Here is a 14,596-nt window from a genome sequence, read left to right as displayed (position 1 = left end):
AGCTTTGTAATATTAGTATAGATATAGATGTACACTCGTGTGAAGCCGGGGCGGGTAGATGGTATTAAATATATGTATATGTTTTTACTTACAGATGTAGACAAACAGATACACATGCGCAACTCGGAGTCTCATCACCACCTGCAGCAGCGGCAGAACAGGAATCTGCAAGCTGCACAGAGACACTTACATCCGGTAACGATATGATGAAGTTTAATTTTATATACTTTACTAGATGACCCAGCAAACGTTGTTTTGCAATATAAATTAATATCGCTATTAAAAAGTAGGGGTTGTTGATAGAAGGGTGAAAATTTTGGGTTATTAGTATGTATGTCACATAATAAAAAAAGTTGTCGAAAAAATAAAAAATATTTTTTTTCGACTTAATTCCGATAGTCGCGGGTTCGATGTATTAGGTATATATGTATGTATTTACAAAAAACATATACTTAGTAAATAGTATCCGTAACACAAACTTTGCGTTTAGACTAGAACATGTGGATTGTCTAAATTTAAAAAAAATGAAAAATAAACTTTTTAACAAAATAAATAAGCTTGGGACTATAAGGCAGCTGTGTAGCTTGTCCAGGTTTATTTAAAAAAAAAGGAATAATAAACTTAAAAATATATATATAATCAAAGTTTAATTGTAATAATACGGCACGTAAATAAACCTTACTATTTTACTGTATTGTGTATTAAGTTTCGAATGTAACGTGAACTAATCAGTACCACTAACGTAACCGGATTTACGTTATCTATATATCTATACATATAAATAAAATTGAAGCGTCTGTTTATAATATTAAAATAACCGTTTTTTACTACATGCATATGAATATAATAACGGTGCATACACCAAAATACCATTTTTTTTAATTTTTGTCTGTCTGTCTGTTTGTTCCGGCTAATCTCTGAAATAGCTGGACCGATTTTGACGGGACCTTTATTGGCAATTAGCTGATGTACTAAGGAGTAACTTAAGCTACTTTTATTTTAGAAAAATAAATTTAAATTCCACGCGGACGAAGTCGCGCGTACAGCTAGTTAATCAATCTTGATCTTCATTAGGACAACGATACGCTAGCAGGACTGAACGCTATGAACTCTGCAATGTGCGCGGAAGGCGTCTCCCGGGAGGCTTCCCTCACGAATAAACTAGAGACGGCTCTAGGACCCGTGTGTCCGCTGCTGCGTGAGATCATGCTGGACTTCGCACCGTTCCTATCCAAGACCCTTGTCGGCAGCCACGGACAGGAGCTACTCATGGAGGGTAAAGGTATACTGGGTACTAGGCATGGTAGTTTGACGGTTTCTTGAGGCTGCAGTTTTTTATTTATTTCTTTATTATTAAAAACTATAATGATTTAAAATTATGACTGTGTACTAAAACGCATACAGGGCCGTATATAATACAATAAATTACTTATATGCTAAACTTGCTTTTGCCCGCGGTTTCGCTCGTGTTAATTTATCCCCTTAGGGGTGGAATTTATCAAAATCCATTCTTAGGGGATGCCTACGTCATAGTAGCTTTATGCATGCAAAGTTTCAGCCCGATCGGTTAGAAATTGACAAAGTTTCATACAAACTTTCATCCCCTATTTTATCCCTTTGGGGGTAGAATTAATCAAAATCCTTTCTTAGCGGATGCCTACGTCATAACATCTACCTGCATGCCAAAATTTTAGCCCGATCCGTTCAGTGGTTTGTGCATGGTAAGAAAGGATTTTGATAAATTCCACCCCTAAGGGGATAAACAAACGCGAGCAAAAGCGCGGGCAAAAGCTAGTTTTAAAATATGATTTACTAATTCATGTTTTAAAATTTAGTTTACTAATATAGTTATTTAAGATAATCAATATTTCTATCTATGCTTTTTTACTTTCAATTTCACATTTTTCTGGAATGGTAGATGATTAATCATTTGGGAGTATCTAAGTATTAAAGTACTAAATTAGAAATATTTAAAATTGTGCTAGAGACGTATATTTATTTATTTATTTGTATATACATCTTCAATGCACAAAATATCATAGTAAAAGTGCATACGGCGGACTATATGTAGTTATACTTGAGTTTTCATCATTACTTAGTATAAAACAAAGTCGCTGTCGCTGTCTGTCCGTCCCTATTTATGCTTAAATCTTTAAAGCTACGCAATGTATTTTGAAGCTCTTTTTTTAATAGATAGAGTAATTCTAGACGAAGGTTTATATATATAACACATGTACAGTAGTGCGAAGCCGGGGCGAGTAGCTAGTGACCTATATATGCTTAAATTTTATATTTTCCGTATTCCTATTCAATTTACTTTCTTTTTCTACATTCTCTATTGAATTCCAGTTAAATATAGAAAATACTATTACTTCTATAAACTTGGTATTTATTAAAAAAACATCTAATATTTTCCAGGTCTCCAAACGTTCAAATCCAGCACTTCAGTAGTAGAGTTAGTGATGCTGTTGTGCTCCCAAGAGTGGCAAAACTCATTACAAAAGCACGCGGGACTTGCGTTTATAGAGTTGATCAACGAAGGTAGACTGCTATCTCACGCCATGAGAGATCATATAGTGAGGGTCGCCAACGAAGCTGAGTTCATTCTGAACAGGATGAGAGCTGATGATGTGCTTAAACACGCCGATTTCGAGGTAAGGGCGTCCAATATAAAAATTAATATCAATGTTTGTAATCTAAGAAGACTTTATATGAGAATATAGTTTTTTTTTAATCTTAATCGAATATTATACCTCTAGACAGAATAAGTTAGTATTGTCCAAAAGTAATTTAACTCTATTTAAATATATATATATATATATATTACATGACATACAAAATATTTAACAGTCTACCCACAGATTTGATAGAGTGAACAGGATATCATTTTTAAATAAAATAACGCACTGTTTTTACTCTTTGGATGTACTATTGGATGAATTATTTCAATTATAAATATTAGAAATAAAAATAAAGTTATAATAATTGTAATTATGTTAATAAAAATATTGAATTTTGAATATTAAATAATTTTGTTATATTTAGTAATTATTTGCATGACTATTGAAAAAAGGTATATTACAGCCCAGCCTACTAATGTCACTGTGGCTTGATTGTTTATATATATATTTGTCTGTAATGCAAACAAATGACATATTTAGTACTTACTAGATCCATAGTATATAGTTAATATCTGTTTCCTGATTAGAATAACTTGTGTTAAAAAAAACTTTTTACCTCCGACTGACCGTTGCTTTCCAATGCCTAGATGGCACAGTTACCTAGATCAATATTATAACTGCATTTAATTTGTCTTACTAGCCATTGTTAAATATAATTATTATATAAGGGCTATTAGGATAAATTCAATGCAATTATCATATTGATGTAACTGTGTTCCATACCTCGTAATTAGCTAGAGTAGACATCACAATGCAATTATCATATTGATGTATCTAGGTAACTGTGTCCCATACCTCGTAATTAGCTAGAGTAGACATCAATTTTATTGTCATCCGTAAACAATATGTGCAGTGCGTATGCGCGGCTGCGGGCGCGGAGCGAGCGGAGGAGGAACGCACGTGCGAGCGATTAATTGCAGCCGCGCGACGCCGCGACGCCGCCGCCGCCGCAAGGCTGCTCGACAAGCTGCGACACGCCGCCGCCGCACACCCCGCCGGGTACGTGCCCTTATGAACCTACGGTCTCCTTATCACATACAGGAACACACCTCTCGAAAGTCTTATGAACGCACCGTAGTACACCGCTCGGACGTCTCTTTATGAACACACACACTACACCGACCGTCTCCTTATGAACACACCGCACTACACCGAACGTCTTCTTATGAACACATTCACTATACCAGACTACACCACTCGAACGTCTCCTTATGAACACACCGCACTATACCAAGCGTCTCCTTATGAACACGTTGTACTACACCGAACAGTTCATAATGAACACACCACACTACACTGAACGTCTCCTTATGAACACACCGCACTACACCAAACCGTTTTTTTATGAATACGTCGTACTACAACGTATGTCTCCTTAAGAACATACCGTTGTACACCGCTCGAACATCTCTCTATGAACACACCACACTACACCACACCGCACTACACCGACGTCTTATGAACACACCGCACTACACTGAACGTCTTATGAACACACCGCACTACACTGAATGTCTTATGAACACACCGCACTACACTGAACGTCTTATGGACACACCGCACTACACTGAATGTCTTATGAACACACCGCACTACACTGAACGTCTTATGGACACACCGCACTACACTGAACGTCTTATGAACACACCGCACTACACTGAACGTCTTATGAACACACCGCACTACACTGAACGTCTTATGGACACACCGCACTACACTGAACGTCTCCTTATGAACACACCGCACTACACCAAACCGTTTTTTTATGAATACGTCGTACTACAACGTATGTCTCCTTAAGAACATACCGTTGTACACCGCTCGAACATCTCTCTATGAACACACCACACTACACCACACCGCACTACACCGACGTCTTATGAACACACCGCACTACACTGAACGTCTTATGGACACACCGCACTACACTGAACGTCTTATGAACACACCGCACTACACTGAACGTCTTATGAACACACCGCACTACACTGAACGTCTTATGGACACACCGCACTACACTGAACGTCTCCTTATGAACACACCGCACTACACCAAACCGTTTTTTTATGAATACGTCGTACTACAACGTATGTCTCCTTAAGAACATACCGTTGTACACCGCTCGAACATCTCTTTATGAACACCGCACTTCACTGAACGTCTTCTTATGAACTTTAATTTTAATGAAATTTGGTTATATCACGTAAACGTAACACTATTTTATAAACACTTAGTAAGATTTTATTGATTCATATACTGAGTAACTTCACTGGGTCGCAGGTCGTGCGGCACGCAATTCTGGAAGCTGGACTCGTGGGAGGACGACGCGCGGCGGCGGCGGCGGCTCGTCGCAGACGCGCGCGGCTCGCGGCACGCCGCCGCCGCGCTGGTGCGGGACCTGCCGCCCGCGCCGCCCGCGCCGCTCGACGCCATCCTGCAGGTACGGCCCCCCGCAGGACGCCCCGCGCTGGTGCGGGACCTGCCGCCCGCGCCGCCCGCGCCGCTCGACGCCATCCTGCAGGTACGGCCCCCCGCAGGACGCCCCGCGCTGGTGCGGGACCTGCCGCCCGCGCCGCCCGCGCCGCTCGACGCCATCCTGCAGGTACGGCCCCCCGCAGGACGCCCCGCGCTGGTGCGGGACCTGCCGCCCGCGCCGCCCGCGCCGCTCGACGCCATCCTGCAGGTACGGCCCCCCGCAGGACGCCCCGCGCTGGTGCGGGACCTGCCGCCCGCGCCGCCCGCGCCGCTCGACGCCATCCTGCAGGTACGGCCCCCCGCAGGACGCCCCGCGCTGGTGCGGGACCTGCCGCCCGCGCCGCCCGCGCCGCTCGACGCCATCCTGCAGGTACGGCCCCCCGCAGGACGCCCCGCGCTGGTGCGGGACCTGCCGCCCGCGCCGCCCGCGCCGCTCGACGCCATCCTGCAGGTACGGCCCCCCGCAGGACGCCCCGCGCTGGTGCGGGACCTGCCGCCCGCGCCGACCGCGCCGCTCGACGCCATCCTGCAGGTACGGCCCCCCGCAGGACGCCCCGCGCTGGTGCGGGACCTGCCGCCCGCGCCGCCCGCGCCGCTCGACGCCATCCTGCAGGTACGGCCCCCCGCAGGACGCCCCGCGCTGGTGCGGGACCTGCCGCCCGCGCCGACCGCGCCGCTCGACGCCATCCTGCAGGTACGGCCCCCCGCAGGACGCCCCGCGCTGGTGCGGGACCTGCCGCCCGCGCCGCCCGCGCCGCTCGACGCCATCCTGCAGGTACGGCCCCCCGCAGGACGCCCCGCGCTGGTGCGGGACCTGCCGCCCGCGCCGCCCGCGCCGCTCGACGCCATCCTGCAGGTACGGCCCCCCGCAGGACGCCCCGCGCTGGTGCGGGACCTGCCGCCCGCGCCGCCCGCGCCGCTCGACGCCATCCTGCAGGTACGGCCCCCCGCAGGACGCCCCGCGCTGGTGCGGGACCTGCCGCCCGCGCCGATCCCTCCGGTAGTCTTCATTCATGAAGATAGACATCACGTCGGTGAGGACTCGGATCACGAACGCATTAAATTTAATAAACGACTTTTATTGAACGTTCAACTGTCTTGTGTATTTTTTTTATTTTTACAACGGAAGAAAGGAAGATATACTTTCCCAGGTGGGGACCTATCCAGATCCACACCCATTCGATTCCAACGTCACCCTCAATGTTACTTATTGCCCGGATATAGTCGACAATGTCCCTGATAACCTTAGTAGATGACCCTGGGTTAGTTGTGCACGTAACGAGTAGCTGGTTTCCTCCAGGCGACGGAGGAGCTGCACGCCCGGCTGGGCGCGGGCGGGCGGGGGGCGCCGCTGGCCGCGCACGCCGACCTCCTGGACGACGCAGAGCTGCTGCTCGACGACCGAGAGATCGACGCAGACCTCACTGGTCAGTATACACTATCTACCTAATATAAATGTGGTACTACACCACATTTATATTCATATACATGTAGTAAAAAACGATTATTTCAATATTACAAACACTCCAATTTTATTTATTTGTACAGATGTATAGATTACAGTGAGCCACATTATGGGTAGGGGTAGGGTACCAAAATAACATTTTATACAATTTTTGTCTGTCTGTCTGTTTGTTCCGGCTAATCTCTGAAATGGCTGCACCGATTTTGACGGGATTTTTATTGGCAGGTAGCTGATGTAATAAGGAGTAACTGAGGCTACTTATTTTAGAAAAATAAAGTTAAATACCACGCGGACAAAGTCGCGTGTACGGCTAGTTGTTTATATAAATAAAATGAGAAATCTTGAAACGAATCTTGGTGAGTTTTTATAATTGTAATGCAATGTAATTGATAAGAGAAATTTTGTAACGAATTTATACTGCCGTTTTTATAATAATGCTTCTATACTGTTTTAAACTTGACGCGGTCATTATTTATACGTTTAATTAGGGAAGAATCATGGGATCTCACCACGTTCTATTTTTTTTTATTGAGTTCCCGATATTTCGGCGGTGTTTCAACTGCATATACTGAAATATACTGAAAATTAAAAAAATTGGTATAATCCCGTGATTTTTACTAACTCTACTTATAAATAATGCTTCTACCGAGATATTATAAATATAATAATAGTAATTTCACTTAAGATAAATAGATAAATAAACTTAACTAGGTATTTAAAGTAATTTAAAAAAAAAAGTAAATATTAAAAACCACATTGTTCAGTTAACATAATACAATATGCAAGCAACGAATGAGTAACGTAATGTGTCTTCAGCGCCACATTTATGCCCCTGCAATAATATATTCACAGAGTTTTTAATTTACTGCATTGCTCAATATAATTTGGCAGGCGCTAATTATATTGGATTACTAACTCACTAACCGTTTACTAAGGTATCCTACGCGAGGATATTACTATAGAATATAGATAAATGGGATAAATAATATATTTGCATCTTATTTGCTGTTCACATAAAATTACTGCAAATTATAATAATAACTACTCTAACTAGAACAATTACTCTGCGCTCTCTATGAGGCCCGAAGGTCGACTTTCGATGAAATTCTGGTATCGATCGGTCAGGCCGTTTCGGAGGAGTATCGTTACAAAGAGTGAAAATCTGATCTCTAAGATCTCAACTATGTGTATATTATCCACAGGCCCAGTAAACATCAGTACGAAGGCCCGACTGGTAGCCCCCGGCCTGGTGGCGCCCGGAACTGTCTCCCTCACCTCCACAGAACTATACTTCGAGGTAGACGAAGAAGATCCTGAGTACAAGAAGATAGATACTGAGGTAAGTAATCAGTACTTAATTAATTGTAACCGTGATTTACCGGCTCATCCATCATACTCGTGAACGGGTACTGCTTGTAGGAACTGGTCTGCTCTAATCACTATGACTTATTTCCTGTTATTAATTGTTTAACCAGTAGGTTATATATTCAATATTTTTTCTATTTGAGTATTTAATGAGCATGAGTTCAGGTCAGTTAGCCCATCCTGGTAAATTCACCAGGAATTTATCACGATGGTTTCCAGGGGAAACCGTGTGTAGGTCAACCTAGCACAGTACATTGCTAACAATGACCCTATTGTCAGTTCACATTACTAACAATCCCTTTCTACCCTCACTCCAAAGGTTAACTGGTGGAGAATATTTAGCATTAAGTTCGGTTTATGTCCTATTTTTATAACGGAGAAGAAGAGGAAACGTTGAGATTATTACCCACTGCTGAATTTCACAATCGCACTACCTGTCAGAAACTAAAATATAATGACCATCTGTATGAATGGCGGTCCTCCACAGTGCGGTTTTCTAGAAACTTTTTGCCATGCACAACCACATTGTGGAATCACCTTCCGGCACAGGTATTTCCGAAAGATAAAGATGGTATGAATAAAAGAAGAGTATGCTCAGATATGACGACCGATAGAGAGCAGTGGAAGAGAATGACATACTGTGCCGACCCCAAATAATGGGAAAAAGGCAGAGCAATGATGACGATATTAAAACCTTCAAGAAAAGAGCTTATTCCTTCTTAAAAGGCCGGCAACGCACTTGCAACTCCCTTGGTGTTGCGGGTACTCATGGGCGGCGGTAATCACTTACCATCAGTGCTTATAAAAGTCTTATAAGCGAACACCAATATTATATCTCTCAAATATACATAATAACGAAATAATTCATAACTGTATAGCTCAAATATCACCAATTAGAAATATAAACACCATAATTTGACTGCTCATTAATAAAAGACATATATAAAAATACCAGTTTATGAGGCTTTATAAATTAAGTTTTTATTTGAGATATAATAAAAAAAATTGTATTTATAGAAGAGACAATGGCATGACAAAACGGCTCTCAAATAAGGTGCGACGTTCGAGTATTGTTCAGTAATTTATTAAGGTCCTCGTTCGTTCAAAGAGTAGTAAAATTAAAATTATTTCATTTTTCCTATAAACCATATGACGATAAAGACCCATTACATTGATACACAAAAATGTACTTTATTATTATGAAGATTGAGGTTTAAAATTAATTGTGTGAATGTAGGTTTAGGGATGTTCTTAATCGTAGAGCGCGTGGGTTATCGATATTGTGTATAGGCGTGTAATATAGGCGGGTAACCGAATATGAGGCACTTAGATGCTCGAACAATGCGGCCCCGCGGCGCTGTGGCCCACGAGGCGCCACACTAGTGTTATCCAACTTGTTTATCGATAGATTTATCAGCACATTTTTTTAATTCATAATAATGAAATGGTACACTCCCCTAAGCTGGCGGTACGTGCTAGCGGGGCACTAGTAGAGGATAATAAGATGAGTATGAGATCAGTTCAGTCAGCCCATCGTTCCATCACGATAGTTTCCAGGGAAGCCAATCTGACATGGTGCCAATGCGTCAGGCCATGGTGACTAACAGACTGACCTCTAATCAGGTTTCTAGCAATAGGATTATTAATCGATAACAGTATTTTAAATTAGCATTTCGATCACAACATAAATAAATAAACAAATAAATAAATAAAGCATTTTCTATAAACAATATCGAACATAATAATTGCTCAGATTGGGACATTGATATTAAATGTTTAAAAATATAATAAATAAACTAAATTACAACTTATTTGATTTTACCGTATTATTATAGGCTCTAAAAGAATAATGATAAGGGTAAAACGAAGAGAGTTGTTATTATTTAATAAATTGTCTTTCATCTCTAAGTTTTATATAAATTAATTTAGATATTTACAAATATGATAATCATATAAAAATATACGAGATATTAAATCCATACATACGGCAAATATATTCGTCACATATTACAGTAATAATTTAAGAATAAATTCAAATTGTTAGACCATTAGTAATTAAAAAAATTGGTCAATAGTTTAATCGATATCGATGTTTTCTCGTCCGTGCAATCAGCACGTCCCTAGCCCCGGTGTGGGTCTGCCGGCACCCCGCCGCGCGTCACTGTCCGCGCGGGGACTCGAACCCAACGACCGCGCACTGATTTTTATCCTGCCAGGATAGAAATGTATCCCGTCTTCTTTACTCTCGTTAAAAAAATAAATTATGACGTGTACGTCAGGAATTTTTTTTATTTTTCCAGTAGTCGTGAGATAAGTATTCGGTTTCGATACCACGGGTATGTGTGCATCTTCATACCAGATTCCTGACGTCCTGGATAAAGAACTAAATATATCATTTAATAGAAACAATCTTTATTCAAATAAACTTATAAGTGCTTATGAATAGTCATATTTTTTACACGGGAAGAATGATCAAGAAACTTGCTTGTGGCTCTTTTAAGTAATTATTGTTCTAAGTAAATACACACTAACAAGGATTAGGCATGAGACAATTAATATAGAAACTAGGTACGCATTCAATCTTCAATGGAATAATACTAAATTGAAAGCATTTTTGAAGGATATTGTTTTATTCTACTATCTTTTGTGATATTAATAATAAATAAATAAATGTACTTAAAATACTTAAATAAATACTTATGAAATGTAGATATAATCACGGAGAAGGTGAAAAATACGGTTATTCCTGTTTACAAAAAATAAAAACGTTTAATAAAATTAACATTATGGGGGGAAAAGGTGAATGAAAGATTTTAAACTAACAACACAGAATAAACAATTATACTATAAAAGAGCAACACACAAGTTTCTTGCTTGTTCTTCTTGTGATATAGCTTTCCGAATGAGCGGTAGATTAAAAAAAAAATTTTATGACTATTCAAAAGTGCTTCAATGTAAGTTTATTTGAATAAATAATTTTCTATTCTATTCTATTCTATTCTACTAGCTACCCCTCCCGGTTTCACACGGATGTACATATATTATACTTCCTCTTGAATGGCTCTATCTTTTGCTAAAAACTGCATTAAAATCCGTTGCGTGAAATCCAAAAAATACGTGAGCTGACATCGGAAGCGCCTTCATTTTGTGGGACAAAATGGGATAACCCATTTTGTTATTATCGAAATTAGATTTAATGGACATAATAATAGAGTCTATTTTACATTTATATCTTATTTAGAAAATAATATATAATAATAAATAAATAACCTTATACACTAGCACCATCTAGTGCCAAACTAAGCAGAGCTTCTACTATAGGGACTAGATGATTAACAGACATAATAATAACAATCTCAGGACAGTTCACACAGCGCCATCTAGACCCGAGTTAAGCTAGCTAAAGCTTGTGTTATGGGTACTAGATAACTGATACAAATACATAGATATATTTTTTGTAAATACATACATATTATACATAGAAAACACCCAGACCGATACAAACAATTATACTCATGAATACAAATGTTTGTGTCGTGCGAGGAATCGAACCCGCGATCATCGGACGTAAAGCGGTGTGCTAGACCAATCAGACATCTTAACTTATATATATAGCCAAATAGAACAAATCGGCATGCTTATAGAATTCGCTTTATCTAAAGTCGGGATCGAATCCACGTTCGTTAGAGTATGCGCTAGTATGTCAAACCTCTGCACCACTGAGGTGCAATTCACACCCGCTACGCTTATAAATTGCGCCATAACGCTATTATCGAATCTGTATCCCGGGTATTATTTACGGCGACTAATTTAACCGATTTCAAAGATTGTAAATTGAATTCGTAATGGGGCATTTTATTTGTTTATGCTAATGTACCGTTTTAATTAACCATGTCCTATTTATGGTCGGCGGGAGGGAGACAGCGAATGTATAGCCGGAATTCTGGCCATACCTGTCGCTATACGACGCCGATTTATTGCTATACATATTATAATTTTAATTATTGATTAATTGTAGTTATCTTTAACTAATTTATCATTTTTATAAAACATTTGTATTCGTGAGTATGATTGTTTGTGTCGGTCTGGGTGTTCTATGTATATTATGAATGCATTTACAAATCGCAACTCGCCTCTCCGATCGATCCCCCGTCCAATTCAACGGGGATCGATGTTACGACGGCCTGAGCTGAGGTTCGTACCCCTAGTGGTGCCCTCAGACTAAAGTCGTATCCGTTAGGCGGGAGTTGGCCTTCAGCCGCTCCATAAGTCCTTCCACGGGTTTGGAGTGCCATCTGCACTCGCCCCATAACGTCCGGTGAAGCTGTAAAGGCCAGCTGCGGCCAACAGCATTAGAGAAGTCCGAAAAAAAAAGCATTTACAAAAACAAAAATATATTTATGTATTTATGTTAGTTGTCTAGTACTCATAACACAAGCTCTGCTTATCATAGGACTAGATGGCGTTGTGTTATTTTACCAGGAATAAAAATTGGGAAAAATCACGGAATCCTCACGTTTTATTATCTACACTTATAAATAAAATTGTAGTGTCTGTTTGTAATATTGAAATAACCGTTTTTTACAATTTGTATATGAATATAAATATGGTGGTACAGACACCAAAATAACATTTTTTTATAATTTTTGTCTACCTGCCTGTTTGTTCCGGATAATCTCTGAAATGGCTGGACCTATTTAAACGGGACTTTTTTTGGCAAGTAGCTGATGTAATAACGAGTATCTTAGGCTGCTTTCATTTTAGAAAAATAAAGCTAAATTCCACCCGGACGAAGTCACGGGAACAGCTAGTAATTTTGCATATAAGAATAGAAAGTGCATTTAAATTAATAACAGTGGCCAGTTCGCAGGCAATACGTTTCAGATATTACTGCAAATGGAATGTCAGGCACAGTCCCAGTAGGTACTCTTTCTTACACCTCACTATTGATCGTAACATAACTAACATTGGTCGATTAAATAGAAAAATGTCATTTTTCAAAATTAGAATCTAGAATTGCCTCCTTTGGCCTGGTTCTCCTCCTTACGGCGTGGTTAATTTAATTGACTCATATAAGTCAATTAAATTAACCACGCCGTCTTAATCATTATCTAAATACTTTTAAAACGATATATACTTCTGTGTGAATTTAAAACTTTAAAGGAAAAAATAATTTGAATAAATAAAACAAAACTTTAAATGTTTGTCTTGTAAAAAAAATGTACATTTTGTATACTGGCATTTTTTTATTTAACCGACCTCGGTGGTCTAGCGGTTTAGTACACCGCTTTACTTCTGATGGTCGCGGGTTTGATCCCTCGCAAGGTGTTGTCTTCAACTAATTTATAATTTTTATGAAATAATTAGATAAGATAGATAATTGATTTATTGCCAACATAACACAAATAATAAAATTTACAATAAGACACAAAATGAGAAATAAATAATAATAGAAAGTTGGCAATAGTAGCTGCCTCAGCTGTTGCTGATATCAGCACATCCTTAATGAGGTGCACCTCTACAGCGCTGGTTTTCAGGCACCCTCATTACTCATAAATCATCAAAAAAACTAAGATGCGGGTTTTTTACTATATACAGATACATATAAATTAAACAAAAAAAATTAAATAATATCTAGGATACACAAGTATAAAATGAATTACAATATTCAATGCTCACAAAAACCAAAATCAGTTACAATATCAATATCAAAAAGAAAAAAAATTACAAAGATAAAAATTATTAGCTGTAAGTTATAAACTAACTAGCTGTAAAAGAAATTACTTCGGATGGTCGCGGGTTCGATCCCTCGCAAAATGCAAACATTTCCATTCATGAGTATGATTGTTTGTATCGGTTACACACCGAAAACACCTAGAAAGATGTTATCAAGAACCCTAACCTATTACTAGGGAGCCAGTGAATAAAACTTCTCACTTCCCATCGTTGGCTAACATTATATATGAGTGAATCTTATAGTAAACGTCACGTGGCGTTCTCACGTCATCGCAGACGAAGGTTGGACCTCACAAATAAATACCTCATTTTGACAGCTCCCGTATCTCGACAATCAATGTTCAACCATTTAATTTCAGATCTTCATCCATGCACATAAAGTTAAGTTTTGGTAATCACGTCTGTCGATGAAATGGATGTATTTTTTTTTATTTGCGGTAGTGACTACCTGTTGTTTTTGCATTGTGTCTAATATGTATTTGATTTATTTGATTATGAAATCCGATAACGGAAGTATTAATTTTTTAATAGAATTATGTGGCCGCTTTGTGACGTCCTTTTCATTTATTTATTAATTAAATGTATTCTGTATGTAGTTAGAATAAGGTATATATTTAACTATACATTTACAAATTTTAGTTCCCATAACACTATACCATACAAACTATGCTTTCTTTGGAATTAGACGACGTAAAACAAACAAAAATATGCTTCATAATAAAGAGTAAGGATTCGATAATAAAAAATAAATCTATACGTATAAATAAAACTGGAGTGTCTGTTTGTAATATTGAAATAACCGTCACATTTTTTACAATTTTTGTCCGTTTGTCTGTGACAATTTTGGTAATGTACCGTATTTATATTCATATGC

At 39.5% G+C, this 14,596-nt stretch overlaps 2 protein-coding genes across 2 annotated transcripts in view; both read left to right on the top strand.

The window, feature by feature from the left end:
* The window catches only part of LOC131845205 (neurobeachin), a 508,146-nt gene extending 504,450 nt beyond the window's left edge, over nt 1-3,696 (top strand). Inside the window, exons 32-35 of the mRNA XM_059194246.1 lie at nt 95-195; nt 1,075-1,282; nt 2,419-2,654; nt 3,535-3,696. Coding sequence (XP_059050229.1) covers nt 95-195; nt 1,075-1,282; nt 2,419-2,654; nt 3,535-3,696 — 707 coding nt within the window. The remainder of the gene's footprint in view (nt 1-94; nt 196-1,074; nt 1,283-2,418; nt 2,655-3,534) is intronic.
* Nucleotides 3,697-6,169: 2,473 nt separating this feature from the next.
* The window catches only part of LOC131845204 (neurobeachin-like), a 244,531-nt gene continuing 236,104 nt past the window's right edge, over nt 6,170-14,596 (top strand). The window contains exons 1-3 of the mRNA XM_059194245.1: nt 6,170-6,190; nt 6,457-6,583; nt 7,824-7,960. Of these exons, the coding sequence (XP_059050228.1) occupies nt 6,170-6,190; nt 6,457-6,583; nt 7,824-7,960 (285 nt within the window). The remainder of the gene's footprint in view (nt 6,191-6,456; nt 6,584-7,823; nt 7,961-14,596) is intronic.

This window comes from Achroia grisella, unplaced genomic scaffold, assembly GCF_030625045.1.
Source record: "Achroia grisella isolate CSIRO2021 unplaced genomic scaffold, CSIRO_AGI_Agris_v1 utg460, whole genome shotgun sequence".
Lineage (NCBI taxonomy): Eukaryota > Metazoa > Arthropoda > Insecta > Lepidoptera > Pyralidae > Achroia > Achroia grisella.
Note: the sequence above shows the minus strand (reverse complement) of the source record. Positions and strands in the feature narration are given on the sequence as shown.